This window comes from Carcharhinus amblyrhynchos, chromosome 4 (genome assembly GCF_965287045.1).
Source record: "Carcharhinus amblyrhynchos chromosome 4, sCarAmb.v2.hapA, whole genome shotgun sequence".
In the NCBI taxonomy this organism is placed as follows: domain Eukaryota; kingdom Metazoa; phylum Chordata; class Chondrichthyes; order Carcharhiniformes; family Carcharhinidae; genus Carcharhinus; species Carcharhinus amblyrhynchos.
This window is the reverse complement of record NC_137327.1, coordinates 63662381-63683123: the sequence shown is the minus strand read 5'-3', so window position 1 is coordinate 63683123 and position 20743 is coordinate 63662381. Positions and strand designations below refer to the sequence as shown.

The window sequence follows — 20743 nt, the reverse complement described above, 5'->3', positions numbered from 1 at the left end:
ATCCCAACTTGTACTGAGGATACAACATTTACGTGGCAGTCATTACCAGGAGGGAGAACTTCAGGAGAAATCCACAGAGGATTGATTGAGGGGCATCTGTCACAGAGTTTCAAAGTGGGATGTTTTCTGACCAAATTTAGCCTGTTGGATGACAGGAACTCTGTGTTTACTGATAACAATATAGCATAAGAACTGTTTTGTAACCCGTGTCATCCTAAAAATTCCTGTACCTTTGAAGATAAGGGGGAGTGAAGGAATATTATGTTACTGTCAAATTTCATGTTTAATAAATGTTTATTGTTAAAAGCTAATACGCCTTCCTGTCATTCTGTTCCTCCAGTATTAGCATCAATTGGAATCAGAATGTAAATTTACTTGGAGATCAAAACATATTCTTAGGCTTTCTGCAGCCCAGCTGATGAGCAAAATAGAGCGGGAGAGGGAGAGAGATCGGGAGAGGGAGAGAGATCGGGAGAGGGAGAGAGGTACAGAAAAACGGGCAAAAGTTCCAAACATGGTTGGAAAGTGACTTGCATCCGATTGCAGGGATTTTAACAACGCAGTGGAAATATTTGTTTAACTTGAGTTTCAACTCCATTGCCAACCTTAAGGAATCACAGCACTTCAGGCAAAGAAAGAAAAGTGATTGTTTCTCTCGTATTTTCATAAGCTCAGTTTGTCCCAAAGCCAACCAATGACTTTTTAAATGTGTTCATTGCTGTCATACAGCTAATTTGCACTCAGCCAGTTCTCCCAAACAGCAAGGAGATAATCTGTTTTGTTTTTGGTCCAGGAATATGTCTCACTCGGGACCACAGAGAGAATGCCTCAGCTCTTCTTTGCAGAGTGCTGTTATGTATTGACCAAGATTTATTAGCAAAAAGAAAAATAATGCTGCCATACTTGTGGGTTAAAGTCAAACACGATTCAAGTTTATTTAGGAAATGTTTCTTGTCTAAGGTCCAAGACGGAAGAGCCACAAAAGCTCACGAAACCCTCTGCTTATGTCACTACAGTTCATGTGACATTCTATGAACATAGATGTAACCACTTTAAATACATAACAAGTGTTCATCTGTTATGTCCACCTGAGAGTGCAGATTGGACCTCATTTAATGTCTGCATTGCTGTCACACTGTCCCCCTGCCCCCAGTCTTGGACTGGAATTGCCATCTAGATTGCATCCTGTACACAATCTCACCACCTCCCTCCGTCCTCACCATTGTCCAGTCCATGCCAGCTGCTCCTTCCACTGTCTCACTTTGACGTGCACAGTAAAAACTATCATCCCACCTGTCTCTTAGCCAAGTGTCCCAGCCTGCAACAGGAAATAGGGCAATGGAGAGCATCTCTTCAACGTCCATACTCCAGCACTGGGCGGCAATCAGCCCTGAGTTCTTTGTAGCTCTCTTTATCCTTCTCCCGCTTTTACCTCAGGCCCCATTTCTGGTCACCATCCTGGGTTTACTCCTGGAGGTTGCAGTAAAGGTGGAATTAGGTCTCCGCTGAAGTGCATCATGATAGGCCGCCATTGCTTGCTTATAATGGAGGATTGCCCACTTGGGGTCAGATACCCCAAAACCTGAAGGTGCCTATGGTCCATGAACAGAATGAGAGGGAAATGAGGAGTGGTTCTTCCTATGTGATTTATTCGCCTCTCTGCTGCCTCTGGCCTTTTCACTCAAATTGGAACCTCAGAGATTGTTGCCATGGTACCAACATTCCTCCGTGATTGAAACATGAGCGAGTCAAGCAGTTTGCAAATATGAAATGCTGCTCGTCACTTCAATCTCCGACACAGCACGACTCCCCACCTGCCTAGACTCTGTGCACAATTAGGTTTTGAAACACACTGTCAATAAAACCTCCTGACATCATCTGTTACTATGGCGCCTGGATTTGAAGAGAAGAGGCAAGGCCTTTGGTGACACCCCTCCCAGCTAATTATCATGTTTTCTTGAAAATGAGCCTCACTAAAAATACAAACTCACCTGTATTTGTGTTGATGTTGGTATACACATTAAACAAATGATATTCATGAACACAAAAAGATCAGCATTCTTCCAGCACTTAATCTACAACCGCCTTTGTCTCCCTGACTCCAGCCACAGTGTCCTTGTGAGTGTAAAAATAAGACAATTAGTTAAATAATTTAACAAATGAATCAAGCTAAACTCTGTGAGGAATTGTGTGTCAGATCAGAAACAACTGTCTCTATTTACAGACCTGAACCTCCTGGCTAATGCCTAATGATACTTCTTCACCTGCCATGATCAACCTGGAGCACTCAGAGATCTCTTTCTCTGTTCTTTATTTTCTCGTGACTTACAGCTTTCTCTTTTATTCAGTCGCCCCCTCCCTATCTATGCAATCTCCTCCAGCCTGACAACCCTCGTGAACCCCGTGTTCTTTTCACTCTGGTCTTGTTCAAACCTTGCTGCATTATCCTCAGTACCGGTGGCCATCCTTTAGCGGCTGAAGGGCTGGAGTTCTGGAATGGCCTCCATAATCCTCAACTCTCTGCCGCTCTATAAAACCCACCACCTTGATTAATAACTTGTTCAAAGAACACAGGGAAACAGGAACAAGAGTTGGCCATTCAGCTCATTAAGCCTGTTCCACCATTCAATTAGGTCAGAGCTGATCATCAACATCAATGCCATTTTCTCCACGTTATTTCCAGATCCCTTGATATCATTAATGCCCAGAAATCTATTGATTCCTGTCCTGAACATGCTCAGGATTCCACAGCTTTCTGGGTAAAGAATTCCAAAAATTCTCTGAGAGAAGAAATTTCTCCTCATCTAAGTCTTAAATGGCCTGCCTGTGTCTCTGAGACTGTGTCCCCTTGTTCTAGACTCACCATGATGTGGAGATGCCAGCGTTGGACTGGGGTAAACACAGTAAGAAGTCTCACAACACCAGCTTAAAGTCCAACAGGTTTTTTTGGTAGCAAACACCACTAGCTTTTGGGGCTCTGCCCCTTTGTCAGGTGAGTGGGGAGTTCTGATCACAAACAGGGCATATAAGGGCACACACTCAGTTTACAGAATACAGAATTACAGAATCAAGTCTTAAAGGTGCAGACAATGTGAGTGAAGATAGCATTAAGCACACGTTAAAGAGATGTGTATTGTCTCCAGGCAATTGTCTGCACCTTTAAGACTTGACTAGCTGCAAAGACTCACATTCTAATCAGCATTCTGTAAACTGAGATCTTCCTAGATTTTGTTTTGATAAGGTATATCAGTAGAGGTATAAAGAGACAAGACAAAGCAAATGCTCCATGGTCTCACTGAACTCTTTTCCCAGGCAATAATATCCAGTAAAAGGCCCCTCATGTGCCCTCACTAATCGGAAGTGTCCCTGACCACTTCATCTTGGCTTTAAATTGATCAGTTACAACTTTGCTGAGTTGAAGTTATTCATCATACTCTTGGAATTACTATCAATCCTGATGAGTTCTTCTGCTGTATTCCAAAGACCTAACTCCTAGCTTGGAAAAACTTGGTGCCTACAAGATAGTTTTGAAACCAGCTTTATTTCTGGTGTCACAATGGTCGGGTTTTTCCAGTCAATAGACTTTAGGTGGCCCCACAGTGATTCTCACCACAGCAGAGTTAGAAAATCCCAGCCAAATTCATTTTTGTTTCTTGCTTTTCTGTTATGTTACTTCAACCATGGCTCCTCGGAATTTTCTCCCCCAAAGCCTATGTTGAAAAGCTGCTCTGTCAAAGTTTCCCTGGCTTGTTGTTCCTATAATCGTTTTACTTTCCAGTAGCTTTGTCTATACAACCCTAAAACAGGAACTCACTGACTGAGAAGTGTTTTGGGATTTGATAAAATAATTATCTGACAGTGTAGAGGTTATCTCCCTAATGGACAGGGATACTTATGGTTATTTGAGGGCTTTGGCTAATTATTGATTAACTAGGTTATTGTGGGATGTAGTAGGGGTGTTGGAGGGAGGGGAGGGCGCAGTGGCACAGTGGTTAGCACTGATGCCTCACAGCGCCCAGGGACCTGCGTTCAATTCCAGCCTTGGGTAACTGTCTGTTTGCCCATTCTCCCTGTGTCTGTCTGGATTTTCTCCAGGTGCTCTGAATTCCTCCCACAGTCCAAAGATGTGTGGGTTAGGTGGATTGGCCATGCTAAATTGCCCCTTAGTGTCCAAAGATGTGTAGGTTAGGAGGATTAGCCATGGCAAATGCGTAGGGTAATGGGAATAAGGCAGAGGGGTAATGGGCCAGGGTAATATGCTCTTTCGGAGATTTGGTGCAAACTTGATGGGCTGACTGGCCTCCTTCTGCACTGCAGGGATTCAATGGTTCTATGAATGTGAGGAGTCTTGCGCCACAGTGGGTAGTGTCCCCGCCTCTAAACCAGCAACTCTGGGATCAAGTCCCATTCCACGACCTGAAGGTAACGTGACCAAACAGGTTAAACAAAAACCTGTAAATGCTTCCAATATACTGATGGCCAATGGCGACAGTCTCCTGGTCAATAATGTGCAGTGGCAATCCCATAGTCTGTGCCGACAAGTGTGCAACCTATGCCAGGAAATTCTAGCTATGGACACAGACATATGCATGCACTTTGACTGCGACGTATGGCTGAAGAAGTCACGTTCCTGGATCCAAATTCATGAAGGCTTAAGCTAGGGAATAAATACTCAAATTTCACAGCAGATTTGAGAAATAGAGCTCACCTCTTTTTAAATTCTGGACATAAAAAGCTGTCCACCAGCAGAAATGAGGATAAAGCTGTTAGGTCATGCGAGAAACCAGTGTGGTTCAATAATACCATTAGGAATGGAAACGTGATGGATTTATCTGGTTTGTCCTCTATGTGACTCAAAATTCCACAGTTAGAATGTTAGCTGCTAACAGCTTATTTAGGGTACCCCGCTAGCCACTCAGTCTTACTGAGAATAGGTTGCAGCAGGAAGTTCAGCACTATCTGCTCCGGACACTTGGGGATGGGAAATAAATATCGGCCTTGCCCAAGAATGGTTTATTTTAAAGGGGAAAGATCTTTCTTGTTCTGATCTATTTATTTTTGCTGCACAAATATTAGGCCTGGGACAGCCTGTCCATTGGATGTTGATGATGTGGGGGTGACATTCTCACCTTTAAGATTGACCACTGGACCTGGGATTTCCTAGCTGCTAATAGCCCCTGCTGGTCCAATAATCTGAAAAGAGTCCCTCACTCCAGTACCTCCTTTCTAAGTGTTTATCTATTAGTTCAGGAAGAGCAGTGGGAAGCTAGTTGGGCATAAAGCTCTCCTCAACCTGCTTGGAGGCAGGGGGAAGTCCAGAACATGACAATGCACTGAAGATAGTCACAGATGTCAATCCAGTTAAGATTCATGCTGGGGCTAGACTGGGGATGGATGGAGGTCCACCACCCCCATCGCCCCCAACCCCTACCAATCCTCCCCCACAATTCCCTTCTTCTACTCACCATCTGCCTGAGAAATGGGAGGAGACAAGCTCCATTTCTCAACAATCACCTCTTCCCCTGCCTTCTCTTGACATTACCAAGCTAAACCTGGCAGCTCTCAGGGTCATGTTCCTGAGAAGAATGTGACAAATCTGCTGTTACATTGAAAACATCTTTCCAACATTCACAGTTGACTTTGACATTTCTCTTGAGAGTTCTCTGCGGTCTGTCTCAGCCTGTGTTACTCAGATTATTTTGTGCTGTAAATGCACTCCAGGACTTTATTGATCCATCGCAGCATCTTTTCTAACCACTTCGTTGTAATGAAATGCACAGCGAAACACATCATTTAAAAACATACACACAAGCTCAAAGCCACTGTTGTGTTCTACATTTTAACTTTTCGTTCCTTATTAACAGTCCATTCAAATTGACAGTATCCCTAATTACACTAATTCTGACCAACCATATAACAGAATCTCACAAGGACAGGATTTAGCAAGAAAGAGAATGCTCTCCCTTTCCATGAAGAACTCCTTCCTGATTTCTCAATTGCATCCAAACCTCTGCTGTCCATGTCCTAACTCCTTCCCATTCACCCATCGCACTCACATTTTCTCAAGCACCTGGATTTCAAAATTCTCATCCTTATATTCCCTTACCTCATTCCCAGGAAGAGGAATCTCTCCTTAACCAAGTTTTTAATTTTCTGTCCTAATGGCTCCACGTGCAGCTCTGTGTAACAGTTTGTTGGATTTACGTTCGGATGAGACACCTTGGGACATTTTTACTGTATTGAAGTGCGATACTAATTCACGGGACTATTATGAACTGCTTGTTCAGCAGCTTGTAAGATTCATTTAACCAGTTCTTTTTTAATTAATTCCTGGGATTTGACTGTCACTGACAAGGCCAGTATTTGTTGCCAATTCTTTAATTGCCCCTGAGAAGCTGGTGATGAGATGCCACCTTGGACTGCTGCAGTCAATGTGGTGTAAATACAGGTGGTGGTATTCCCATGTGTGCTGTCTTTTGTCCTTACAAGTTTGTCCTTAAGATACAGGTTGCAGGTTTAGAAATTGCAATCAAAGGAGCCTCGGTGATTTGTTGCAGTGCATTGAAGACGGTTCAATTCAGGGCTTGAATGGTCAGTATTATGTTGTGATTATTTGAATCAGTAAGGCATAATCAGAATCAAACTCATCTGTGGATGCAGAAAGACACTACGACTTACTGGTGTGGGGGGACAGGAAGTGGCAGGGGTGGGGTGGATTCATACAAGTACAAAATGTTATATATTAATTTAGAGCCAGCATCTCTGAGAAACCAAACACAGACATGAAGACTAAACAAGGCTCTCAGTATAAATAATGAAATAGATAAGAGCCACTTAAATGGACAGATAGAGACACTCAGTAATGTCCACAGGACAACAAACAGTAGGATTGGTCTGCACAGATGTGAAGGCAAAAGACGCAATGTTGACGCAACAGCTATAAGTATTTATCTTTTAACCTCATGAAATAGTAACACACTTATATTTTCACCTTAGAATAGAGTGCTCACAAAGGTACAGCCCTTCTTCAGAGCTCTCCCAATCTTGTACGAGGCTAGCAGTCTGGAGCCCTGATCTTACCAACCTCCTGCTTTTTTTGAATGCTGGTGTCATGAACACTGCATGGAACAACTTCTGTTGGAGTATTTATCAATACAGCTGTTTCTCAAGCTTCTCAATCAACAGACTTGTATTGTAAGATAAGGGTAGTAGTATCCTAAATAGAACAAATGTCACAAAGGTTCTTTAACAATGCCTTCTATCCTCATTCACAGGGGCAAAGATAAAGCAGTTTTCAGAAATAAAGATCTCAATTGGAATGATGGAGCAACATAAATTCAAAATAACCCACTGTACATTGCTGGTGAGTAATTCATGCATTAGTGAGCGGGCAGGGAAGGCCAACCAGTCTGATCCCAAGTGTGAAACGGGATAAAGTGGGGCCAAGGTGATCAAGCTCAAAACTGTGTAGTCTGAAGAGAAGGATGCTAATGCGAGGTCTGATTGCAGCTGATAAATTATTAAATCATGACTGCAAAGTTCAGTGGTGAAGAAGGAGCAGGCACTGTGAGTGAATAGTAAATTTACAGTGGATGGATCAGTAAGGTTTCACAACTAAATTAGAGAAAAATCTCTGAAATCACCAGCAACTTAAAGATATTGGGCTTTGGAAGAAACATTGCTGGAGGAGAGAAAGGTACTTCATCTCTGACTCCACCCAGTCCTGTGCCCCTAAGGGAGAGCAAAGCAGCTGCCTGCAATACAGTGCAACATTGAAAGAGCTGTTCATGCACACAGCAGCTGGAATAGGAAGTTCCACACTTATAACTGCTCAGACAGGCAGCTTCAGGAAATGGGGCTGAAGGTGGGGAGAAGAGACAGGGAGGGTGGCGTGTCATAGGTGGGGGTGGTAGGGGGAATGGGAAAGTTTGAAAGATGTTGGATGGGGTTAATTGAGGTAGAGTTGAGATTGGGGGTTGGAGAGGTGGGTCAGGGTGGGAGAGGCTGGAGGTGGGCATGGGTGAGAGTGGAGATGGGGAAAGGTGAGGCAGGGTGGGTGTGGGTGAGGGAGTGGTGGGGAGGGTTACTGTGGGCTGAAGAAAGCTGATGGTGGGGGTGTGTGTTGGGGAGGGGTAGGGTGGACGTGGGGAGAGTGGGAGTAGAGAATGGGGTTGATGTGTGAATTGTTCTGATAGAGTAAGGCACTGCTCTGGATACTTTGGAGCTGTTTGACTTATTCCTGATCACGGACAATAAATGGGAGCATGTGGACAGTGCTGAGTAATTCTGTAACTGGATTCAGTGGGCAGGATTTTCCAGTTGCGCTTGCTGTGAAACAATAAAATCCCGCCCAAGGTCAACGGACCTTTCCATAGTTCACCCCTCATCCCTCGATCCCATCCCACCCTCACTACCACCATCCCAGTCCTCCTGCACTCCCAAACTGTCATCGCTGCTGCCATCCCACTGCCTGCTCCCTCTCCCTCCTGCCCCATCCCACTGTCAGCTGACCTCATCCTCTCTGTTCCATCTCACTCTTACTGCCCCAATCCACTCCCCCTGCCCCCGTCCCACTACTCCCACACCACCCATCTCTCTCTCACACCCCACTTAATTCTCTAGCCCAGTTGGATTGAATTCTGTAAATGCCGTGTAACGTTTTGTGTATTTTTTCGCGCATAAGTAAAGGCTGGCAGTTCCCTGGAATCCCCCTGTCTTGGGTGATTCAACCTGTGAGTCACTTGCTGATTTCTCAAAGTTCCAGAACAGTTGCTAATTAAAAGCCACTTTCACAACTGGTGGCACTGCTCTGATGTTGTGTGATACTGGACACATTCCAAAACACAGAGCAGCTCATTTCTTCCAGCAGTCGCTGGGTCAAAATCCTGGAATTTCCTCCCTCACAGCAATATGGATCAACCCACATCAATGTGGACTGCAGCAGTGCAAGGAGGCAGCTCACCACCACTTCTCAATGGCAACTAGGGATGCATAATAAATGCCACACAACGACGCCCTTGCCCCACGATTACATTTTTTTATAAGTCCCCTCATCATCACTCCCTTGCTCTCCCATAGCAATGACTCCACTGGCATGGCTTACTCTCTCACTGTAAGGCTGCCTTCGGCCTGAAGATGTTGTTCTTTGGATTCACAAAAGCACCATCTCTGCTTTCCCCAGATTTTACTGTACTCGCAGAATGTAATGGAGGAGCTGCATGGTTCCTGTTTCAACAAAGGTTGTCTCACCAAATGGATGGGTATTGAATGTGGTGTGTGTCTGAAATGGGTAGCACAGTGCCACACATGTCCTAACACCCCAAAATCCGTCCACCATCTACAAGGTACAAGTCAAGAGTGTGATGGAATACTCTCCACTTGCCTGGATGGTTGCATCTCCAACAACACTCAAGAAGCTTGACATCATCCAAGACAAAGCGGCTGCTTGATCACTACCCTGTAAACCACCTTAAATATTCCCTCCCTCCACCAGCAGCTGTGTCTACCATCACAAGATCCACATGGCCATAACTCGCCAAGGCTCTTTTCAAATCCACAACCACTATCTTCCATGAGAACAAGATCAGCAGACTAATGGGAACACACCAATTGGAAATTTCCCTCTAAGTCACTCATCATCCTAACTTGGAAATATATCACCGTTCCTTCATTGTCATTGGGTCAAAATCCTGGAACTCCATCCCGAACAGCACTGTGGGTGTATCTACACAACCCAGGCTGCAGAGGTTCAAGAAGGCAGTTTATTACCACCTTCTTAAGGGGAATTAGGGATGGGAAATAAATGCTGGTTTAGCCAGAAACATTTAAATCCCGTGAAATAATTTTTTTAAAACTTTGTAACTGCACCAGGAGAGAGAGGGTGTGATACCATCATAAAAATAAATTATTATTCATCTTTCTGTTTGAGAAAAATGAATCTTACTCAGATTACTTAACATTCATATTACTCAGTGCTAAACCCTGTTTTCATGTTTTATAAAAAATCTGGGAGAATTTTTATTCCTGGATATAGTTGCTTTAATTAGCTTACTGAGATTTTCTAGTCCAAATTGTTTTCAGACTGAAAGTGTTGGGCCTCACAGTTCCCAGCTGAAAGTTGCCTCAGGTCACTCAGGCTGCGGAGAGAACAGATTAACAGAAATTCCTGCTTCACACTCTGCCACTTGTGCTCTGCCCTGCAGACAAAGGAACTGAATTCCAGAAGTGAGGTGAAAATGACTGTTCTTACCATCAAGGCAGTGTTTGACTGAGCATGGCACCAAGGAGCCCAGCAAAACTGGAGTCAATGAGAATCAGGGGAAACCCCTCCACTAGTTGAACTCATACCTGGCCAAAAGGAAGGCGGATGCAGTGTTGGAGGTCAATAATCTTAGATCCAGGATATCACTGCAGGAGTTCCTCAGGGTAGTGTCCTAGGCCCAACCATCTTTTGAAATGGCCTTCCTTCCATCACAAAGTGAGAAGTAGGGATGTTTGCTGATGATTGCCCAATGTTCAGAATTGTTTGCGACTTCTCAGATACTGAGAAGTCCACCAGGCAGCATGGTGGCATAGTGGTTAGCAATGCTGCCTCATAGCACCAGGGACCCGGGTTCGAATCCCAGCCTGGGTCACTGTCTGTGTGGAGTTTGCACATTCTCCCCATGTCTGCGTGGGTTTCCTCTGTGAGCTCCAGTTTCCTCCCACAGTCCAAAGATGTGAAGGTTAGGTGGATTGGCCATGCTAAATTGCCCCTTAATATCAGAGGGACTAGCTACAGTAAATGAATGGTGTAATGGGGAAAGGGCCTGGGTGGTATTGTAGTCAGTGCTTACTCAATGGGTTGAATGGTCTCCTTCTGTACTGCAGGATTCTATGATTCCATGTTCAAATGCAGCAATATCCAGGCTTGGGCTGGCAAGTAGCAAATAACATTTGCGCACAAGTGCCAGGCAATAATCATTTCCAACATCACAAAACCATTACCATCATTGAATCCCTCATTATCGATGTCCTGGAGGACACCACTGACCACAAACTGAGCTGGAACCGCCATATAAATACTGTGCCTTCAAGAGCAGATCAGAAGCTAGGAATCCTACAGTGAGCAACTCACCTCCCAACTCCCCAATACCTACCTACCATCTACAAGGCACAAATAACGAGAGCAAGGAATACTTTCCACTTGCCTGGATAGATGCAGCTCCAACAACACTCAAGTAACTCAACGCCATCAAGGGAAAAACAGCCCGTTTAATAGGCATCCCTTCCACAAGCATTCAGTCCCTCCGGCACTGACGCACAGAGTCAGCCGTGTGTACTGTCTGCAAAATGCACTGCAGCTACTTACCAAAGCTCTTTAGACAGCATCTTTTAAACAAGCCTACATTATTCAGCAGGCAACATGTGTTGGGATTAAAGGGGTCAACTTTGTGAGAGTTAAATAAAGCTGAAAGATTTTAGTTTTAGCTGGAGGGATGGATCTCTGATTCACCCCTCGTCATGAAAGGGAGTAGAAGTTATTTGGCTGGGTAAGGAAAAGAAAGCTGAGAATAGCATTCTCGCTCTCTACATTCTAACAGGATGTCAGTCCAATCTCCCAGTTCACCTTTCTCCATCACATCTGTTCTGATGACACAACCTTCCTCAGCATCAGCATTTCTGAGATGTGTTCTTTTCCCCTCATCAGAGGACTCCCTCTCACCACCACTGACAGGGCCCTCGACCATGGCTGCCACACTTCTGCTCACATCACTTCCCTCCCCTTCCAAACCATCATCGAATTCCCCTTGTCCTCATCTCCCCCCTCCAGTCTCCGTTTTCATTCGCTAATGTTTCTATAACATGCGACATGATGTCACTACCAAACACATCTTTCCTCCCTTTTTGGTATTCTGAAAGGACCTCTCCCTCACTGATCCCCCAGTCCATTCCTCAATCAGCCCCTACACCCTGTCCCCTTCCCAAGCACCTACCCATGCAAATGCTGGAGAGCTTTCACCTGCCCTTTTCCCTCTCTCTGCTCACCATCCAAGTTCCCAGGCACTCCTTCTGGGTAAGGTGGTGATTTCCATGAATTGTTTTCGATTTAGTCTAACAATTTTCACTGCTCACAATTTGTTCTGCTCTGCACTGGGAAAAAGAACACATGAGGTGGACATTTTGCGGAACATCTCAGTTCAGTCTATGAGTATGGGGAGATGGTGGCCTAGTGGTGTTATCGCTAGATAATTAACCCAGGAACTCAGTTAATGTTCTGGGGACCCAAGTTTGAATCTCACCATGTTAGGTGCTGTAATTTGAATTCAATACAAAATATCTGGAATTAAGTATCTATTGATGACCATGAAAAGCCATTGTCGATTGAAAAACTAATCTGGTTCACTAATGTCCTTTAGGGAAGGAAATCTACCATCCTTACCCTGTCTGGCATACACATGACTCCAGAGCCACAGCAATGTGGTTCATTCTCAACTGGCCTCTGGAATGGCCTAGCAAGCCAGTCACTTCAAGGGCGCCTAGAGATAGGCAATAAATGCTGGCCAGCAACGCCCATCTCTCACAAGTGAATTTAAAAAAATGCTTCCACCTTGCTGTCATGCTGACATCTCTGTCCTTGGCCTGCTACACTGTTGCAATGAAGTTTAATGTAAGTCCGAGGAACATACATCTCACATTTCAAATGGGTACTTCACAAACTTCCGGAGTTGAAAATGAGTTCATCAGTTTCAGTCAGCAAACACTCCCGTTTTCTTTCCTTTCCTTTGCCTGTTTCAGTTTCACCCTTATTTTGACTTTGAGACAGCAGTAAGCCAGTGATTACACAGCTTTTGTTTCTTTTTACTTTTTTGCCCCTTCACTGTTTCCTTTGACCCAGTAAGACCATGCCAGTCATTCAACATCTCCTGTCTCACAACCCATCCTGTGCTAAAATCAACTATATCTCGACTGTTCTGAGTTGAAACATCTCTCTCCACAGATGCTGCCAGATTTGTCAAGTAATTGATAAATTTTTGGGGGGGCAGGGGAATGTGGGAGATTCATTTTGAAACTCTCAATAAAGTAACAGAACTTACTCCAGTTTTTACACAAATTCAGCACTTCGAATTCTCCTGGGGGAATCACTCCCAAAATCTTGTGCAACCAATTCAGCACGCGACTGAAAGATTGCAATTATTTTTAAAAGGTATTGGTCTCAACAGGGATAAGAGCATGTGAAACCCATACATCAGTGACAATGTGTGTGCAACTCTACGTCTGCAAGAGTCAGTGTGTGTGGACCCCTACCCCAAATGAGAGTCAGCATGACTGGAATCCGTACCCCAGTGAGAATCAGTGTGTGTTGAATTGTACATTCATGAGTGTCAGTGTGACTGAGACCCGTAACCCAGTGAGAGTTAGTGTGTGTTTGTCCATAGAACCCTACAGTGCAGAAAGAGGCCCTTCAGCACATCGAGTTTGCACCAAACACAATCCCACCCAGGCCCTACATATATATCCCTACATATTATATCCACTAATTCCTCTAACCTCCGCTACCCTGGACACTAAGGGCAATTTTTTTTTAGCATGGTCAATCAACCTAACCCGCACATCTTTGGACTGTGGGAGGAAACCGAAATACCCGGAGGAAACCCACGCAGACACGAGGAGAATGTGCAAACTCCACACAGACAGCGACCCGAGCCGAGAATCGAACCCAGGACCCTGGAGCTGTGAAGCAGCAGTGCTAACCACTGTGCTACCGTGCCGCCCCTGTACCCTGTTTAACTGTACCCAGTGAGAGAGTCAGTGGTCGGAATTTTACCGCCCCATCTGCCTCAGGAATCGCAGTAGGTGAGGGGTGGAAAATGGAAAGATCCATTGATCTCGGGTGGGATTTTATGGTTTTCGATGAATGGGGCCATAAAATCCCACCTAGTATGTGTGGAACCCATACCCACTAAGAGTCATTTTTTTTTTGGGAGAATCCCAGCCAAAGTGCCCAAATTACAGGAAACAGGAGTAAGTCCTACCTTTTTTTTGGGCATACTTATCAGAGCAATCTCCGACACTCTGTACACTGCAGAGTGCCTCAGCATGATTCAATCTGGTAAGCAGGGGCGGTGGCTATTCCTGTCCAAAGGCAGGTAGTATAGTGCTGAGTGGGACACTGTGCACTGATCTGTCAGAGTGGAGGCAGCACTTGCACAGTGGCCCCTCCATTAGCAGCTTCCAGACACCTCCAGGCCAGCATCTCATCCCGGCCAACCCTGGTCTCCCAACCCCACCACCAGACAGCCCTAACCTCCCCCCCCAACTCTGATGACCAGCTCCAACCATCCTCCCCAGACAGTGCCAACCCCCTACCCTGATGACCAGCCCCAAACCACCCCCCCAGCATGTTGGCCAGCCCTGATCACCTCTTCTCTCTCTCTCTCTCCGATCGGTCCCAATTGCAGAGTGGCAGTGGGTATTCTCCCCCACTGATCGCCCACCCCTCCCCTGCACTAGTTATGTCCTGCCTCCTCTGGCCCTGCCCCCTCAGAACTGCTGAGTGCCCAGTGGGCAATGCCAAGTTTCCCTGTGCGCATTATCATTTCACCCCTTGGGCAGTGCCAGGGTACCAGACTGGCACTGCCAAAGGGGCATATCCCCCCTTTGCCTCCAACCTCCAGGGAGGTTCTCAATGGCCTCTGTTCCTTCCAGCAGGGTCAGGGAATCTGTTCCTGGTTAGTGCAGAGCAGTCATAAGAGTTGTTGGAGGGAACCACTCCCGACGGGGCAGAAGATGCTAGCAGGCCCAGGGAAGACCATACTGAGCTGGCTAATCATATTGAAATTCTCATTTCAACATGATCATCAGCGCTGGCCCTCCAAAAAAACACTTGGAAGACTCAAAACCGATAAGCCTCACTACAAGCCCCCCTATTAGTGTTTCTTGGCCCACTGCACTGCTCAAGTAGTTCAGAGGACTAGTAGAATCCCAGCCATTGAGTGTGGAACCTGTACTGCAGTGAGAGGCAGTGTGTGTGGGACCCATACCCCAATGAGAGTCAGTGGCCGGTATTTTATGATCTCACTCGGGCAAGGCTCGTAAAAGGCCAATGGAGAATTCCGTTCTGTGAGCCTCACACATTGGGGCGGGCAAGGTGGTAAAATACCAGCCTGAGTGCGGAACTGTAGTTATATCAGGATTACTACTACTGCCATGTTCTAATCAGAGTGGAAACAGTAGGACATGTATGATGAATACGTGACTAAAAAATGGTGTTAACAGATGGGTTTCAGATTCATGTTTTGAGGGAGATGGGACATGTACAAACTGGACGGGTTACACCTGGGCTGGACCGGGATTGATGTTCTGGGGGATACTTGTTAGAGTGATTGGGGATGGGTTAAACTAATGTGGCAGGGAGATGAGAACCTATGTAAGGATTCAGAGCAGGGAGAGTCATGAACAAGAGGAAAATACAGCAAGGACAAGAAGAAAAGTGATAGACAAGAGAAATCAAGGGCCAGAATCAGATAAGAACACAGGAAAAAAAAGTAGGAATGGGACGAGGCATCTTAAAAGGGCTAGCCTTAAGGCTTTGTACCTGAATGTTCAGAGCATTCAAAACAAAATGGATGAATTAGTTGTCCAGTTAAATATAAAGAAGTATGATATAGTTGGGATTACAGAGACATGGCTCCAAGGTGACCAAGGATGGGAACTATACATTGAGGGCTATTCAGTGTTTAGAAAGGACAGACAGAAAGGAAAAGGTGGTGGAGTTGCACTGTTGATTCAAGAAAAGATTGATACAATATTGAGGAAAGATATTAGCACAAATGATGCGGATGTGTATGAGTTAAGAAACACTAAGGGGCAAAAAACATCTGTGGGAATGGTGTTCAGACACTGTTGTGGTAACGTTGGAAATAGCATTAGAGGTGCATGTGATAAAATCAGAGGTGCATGTGATAAAGGAACATCTGTGATTATGAGCGACTTTAATCTGCGTGCAGATTGGGAGAGTCAAATTAGTCACAGTATAATAGAAGAGGAATTCTTGGAGTGTATGCGGGGTGGTTTCCTGGACCAATACTTTGAGGAACCAACAAGGGAACATGCCTTCTTGGACTGGATATAGTACAAGAAAAAAGGAATAGTTGTCAATCTAGTTGTGAGAGAACCCTTGGGGATGAGTGACCATAATATGATAGAATTCTTTGTCAAGGTGAATAATGAGATAGTTGACTTAGTCCAGCGTTCTGAATCTCAATAAATGTTTATGAGGCATGACTGTATGAGGCATAAGTTGGCTTTGATGGATTGGGGAACATTACTGAAAAGAAGGACAGTGGAGTTCATGGAAATATTATGCAAACTCCAAAAATTGTTTATTCCTATTTTTCACAAGAGTGGAAAGGGAACTGTGGCCAAACCAAGGCTCGCAAGAGAAATTAGAGCTGGTATGAGAGTCAAAGAAGAAGCATACAAATTTGCAAGAAAAAGCAACGGAAACAAGGATTGGTCCACAGTTTAAAATTCAACAAAAGTGGACCAAGGGATTGATTAAGAAAGGGAAAATAGGGTATGAAAGTAAGATGGCACAGAGCATAAAATCTGTAAAAATGTTGATAAGTATGTAGAGAGAAAAAGATTGACAAAAACAGTCAGAAACAGGAATTCATAATGGTTGAGGAATTAAATTTGTATTTTGCTTCTGTCTTCACAAAGGAACACATGAATAATGTACCAGAAATCCTGAAAACACAAGTTTCAGTTATGAGCTGAAGGAAATCAGTATTAGCAGAGAAATGGTTTTAGGGAAATTAATGAGATTGAAGGTGGCCAAGTTTCCAGGACCAGATAAATGCGAGGCAATGCATTTTGGTCGAATGAACCAGGGCAGGACTTACACAGTTAATGGTAGGGCACTGGGGAGAGTTACAGAACAAAGAGATCAAGGGATGATTGTCCATAACTCCTTGAAAGTGGGGTCACAGGTGGACAGAGTGGTGAAGAAGGCATTCAGCATGCTTGGTTTCATTGGTCAGAACACTGAATACAGGCATTGGGATGTCTTGTTGAAGTTGTACAAGACATTGGTAAGGCCACACTTGGAATACTGTGTGCAATTCTGGTCAACCTATTATAGAAAGGATATTATTAAACTAGAAAGAGTGCAGAAAAGATTTACTAGGATGCTACAGGGACTTGATAGTTTGAGTTATAAGAAGAGGCTGAATAGACTGAGACTTTTTCTCTGGAGCGTAGAAGGCTGAGGGGTGTTCTTATAGAGATCTATAAAATAACGAGGCACAGATCAATTAGATAGTCAATATCTTTTCCTAAAGATAGGGGAGTCTAAAACTAGAGGGCATAGATTTAAGGTGAGAGGGGAGAGATGCAAAAGTGTCCAGAGGGGCAATTTTTTCACACAAAGGGTGGTGAACAAGCTGCCAGAGGTAGTAGTACAGGCAGGTACAATTTTATCTTTTAAAAAGCATTTAGACAGTTACATGGATAAGATGGGTATAGAGTGATATGGGCCAAATGCGGGCAATTGGGATTATCTTAGGGGGTTAAAAACAATGGGTGGCTTGGATAAATTGGGCTGAAGGGCTTGTTTCCATGCTGTAAACCACTATGATTCTATGACTTCTCTATGACCTGATGATCTTCATCCCAGAGTATTTAAGGAAGTGGCCCTCGAAATAGTAGATCCACTGGTGGTCATTTTCCAAAATTCTTTGCACTCTGGAATGGAATATTAAAAAGTGTATGAAAAGTACAAGATTTGGTAGGGGCAATGTGTCTCCATAGAGAATAGAATTCACTGATGTGCTCAGTGAAAACAAAGAAATAATGGACATGTTGAATATTAAAATGCGTCATGATTTACAATAAAGGTTATATCCATAACTCCAGTGAGAGTCACTGTGTGTGGGATACATACCCAATGAGATACAGTGTGTGTTGTACATGTACCCAGGTGACAGTCAGTGTGTGTGGATCCATATCCCAGTGAGAATCCACGTGTGGGATCCATAAACAAGTGAGAGTCAATGTGTGTGGGACCTATACCCCAGTGGGAATCAGTATGTGTGGGATACAATTTCCACACACACTGACTCTCATTGAAATGACTCATTGAAATGAGAGTCAGTGTCTGTGGAAATTGTACTCCAGCGAGATTCCATATGTGTGAAACCCATATCCCAGTGACAGTCAGTATGTGTGGAATGCGTACCCCAGTCAGAGTCACTGTGTTTTGGAGTCCCTAACCTACTGAGAGTCAGTGTGAGTGGAATCTATACTCTAGTCAGAGCTGGTGTGTGTGGAACATATTCCATAGTGGGAGTCAGTGTGAGTAGGACCCGTACCCCAGTGAGAGTCAGTGTGTGATGAACTCATACCCCAGTGAGAATCAGTGTATGTGGAACCCGCCCCTCAATGTGAGTCAGTGCGTGCAGAACCCCTACCCTAGTGAGAGTCAGTGTATGCAGACTCCTACCCCCATGAGAGTCAGTGTGTGTGTGACCCTTACCCCAGTGAGACTCGATGTGTGTGGAATGCACACCCAGTGACAGTCTGAATGTGCAGGGCCCCTACCGCAGTGAATTGTTGTCAATGGAACTCTAACCAAACAGGAGCTGTTGGAACGTACCCTTGACCAAAGTCACCTCCTCAGATGGAAATAGGAATAAATCAACATTTTCAGCAGCCGGAACAGTTACAATTCTGGCCCAGGTTTAAGTCAGAAAAACAGCCCTTCCATACTTCTTGTAAACCTGTAACCCTTCATCAGTAATTAAAAAATCCTTATTCATCACTAAGAAACAGGAGAAGGCCATTCAGCCCATGGTGTTTTCAGTTAGACCATGTCTGATGCCCAGATGAACATTATTAATTCCTCCAGTTCCACAACTCTTCAGCAATCAACATCTATCTCCATTATTTAACCCTCCTAGTGCTGGTATCATGCAGGTGAATCTCTTGCATTCCTTGCATAGCCAGTCTAATCACAGGAGAGGTGTAATATTCAGGAGTGAGCACACAGCTACAGACTGGGTTCTAACCAAGACTCTGTTACATCTGAAACACACCTAATACTACTTTCTATTGCAATCTGCATGTGATAGAGAGCAGCATTTCAAAGGAACCAGTTTTGCCAGCCAAACTCTATGAATCCCTTTGAACATTTTAGACACCTCAGTTACATGTCCCTTCAATGTTTTAATTCCAATGAGATATAAGTTAAGTTTACTGAACCTAGTCTTGAAATTTAACCCTGTAACCCTCAGTATCATCAAATCGATATAACTTCAATATTCTCCAATAAGAATCCATAGTGACTATTTATGATATTCAACGTATAAATCAACGCTCGCTATTTACAATATTCACTGTGAATCCATATTTACAATTTTCAATACTCAATGTATGAATCCACACTCAGTATTTACAATATTCTCTATATGAATCAACACTCACCATTTTTATCCGCTCTTCTGAATATCTAGAAAGATTGAGAAAACAGATTTTTAAAAGGTTAGTTGCTTCTGAGAAACAGTTTCGGCAGCAATTCAAACAGAATTCACCCACACAATATGTTCCCAAACTTGCTCCAGCGTTTAATGTTAAACAATGCAGTGTAGAAAGTCAAAACGGTAGAAGCATCCACACAAACACACCCTTCCTAAGTCACAATTTATTCTTTTTATCTGTACTTTAATCCAACTTTGGGCAGTTTTCACATTGATGTCACCGAAAAACTGGAGTCTCTATCTCCCTTTCCCTCTCTCGCTGTAATAATTCTTGTTACACTCGGTCTCTGTTTTTCTCTCTACTTCTCTGTCTTTCTCTACCTTCTTTATTCCTCTATTTTCCACTGTTTCCTCTACTCTGCCTCGCCCTCCTTTTTCCCTCTCAGTTTTCCTCTATCTTTTGCCTGACGCCCGGCTGCTTTGCACTTAAGTTATTCATCTTCTATTTAATGTCAGTGTTTATCTGGTCAGATACCCGATGTGTGGATTCAGAATGACCCAACCAGGTTGAGGAAGGAACGGATGAGAAACAGAGGTAAGCCCCAATGTCTGAAAGTTCACCACAGTCTCTGATTTAAATATTTTTAGCGACTCTGGAGACCGAGGCCATCAGCAAACACATCGCTAATGAAAGTTGAGTGTGGGCCAGGCTGCAGACTGGGACAACGCCGATGGGGAAAGAGCTGCACTCACATCCAGGATGACTGAGATGCCTTTCTTGGTCTCAGGAATGAACTGCTCCTTGAAAGCCGCCTCTCCTTTCTGGGATTCCTTCTCCCCGAACTTCTTGTCGCTCATCTTGGTGAAGACCCAGCGCAGGACCCCGTCCAGCCCCCTGATGCTGCGTTGGTGCGGCGGCTGCTTGTCACGGATGGTGCCGAGGTGTTGGACGCTGTCCCTGCAGTAGCGAGCTGCCTGATCACACATCTTCACATCCTGCAGACCCCCCTCCTTCCACTCCCCTCCCCACCACACCACACGCCTCCCCCTCCCTCCCCGTCACCGCTCACGCACTTCCAGAGGATGGAGTGAACGGGGAGAGAAAGGAGAAACGGAATGCGGAGAGAGGAAGGGAGAGAGAGAGAGGCAAACCCACTGAAAAAAAGAGAGACACAACAAAGAGAAACAACCAGACAGCTTGGCACAAATAGGAGTGATTGAGACACACAAGGAGAGAAAGGGATGAAACCGGCTCCATTTCTCCATTCACACACTGTCTTCTTCAA

General features: G+C 44.6%; 1 protein-coding gene across 1 annotated transcript in view; it reads right to left on the bottom strand.

Annotated features, from left to right (window-relative positions):
- necab2 (N-terminal EF-hand calcium binding protein 2) overlaps positions 1 to 20460 on the bottom strand; it is a 165326-nt gene extending 144866 nt beyond the window's left edge. Inside the window, exons 1-2 of the mRNA XM_080187276.1 lie at positions 20211 to 20460; positions 19465 to 19489 (exon numbers count right to left, since the gene is read on the bottom strand). Of these exons, the coding sequence (XP_080043402.1) occupies positions 19465 to 19489; positions 20211 to 20444 (259 nt within the window). The 5' untranslated portion in view covers positions 20445 to 20460. The remainder of the gene's footprint in view (positions 1 to 19464; positions 19490 to 20210) is intronic.
- Positions 20461 to 20743: the final 283 nt, after the last annotated feature.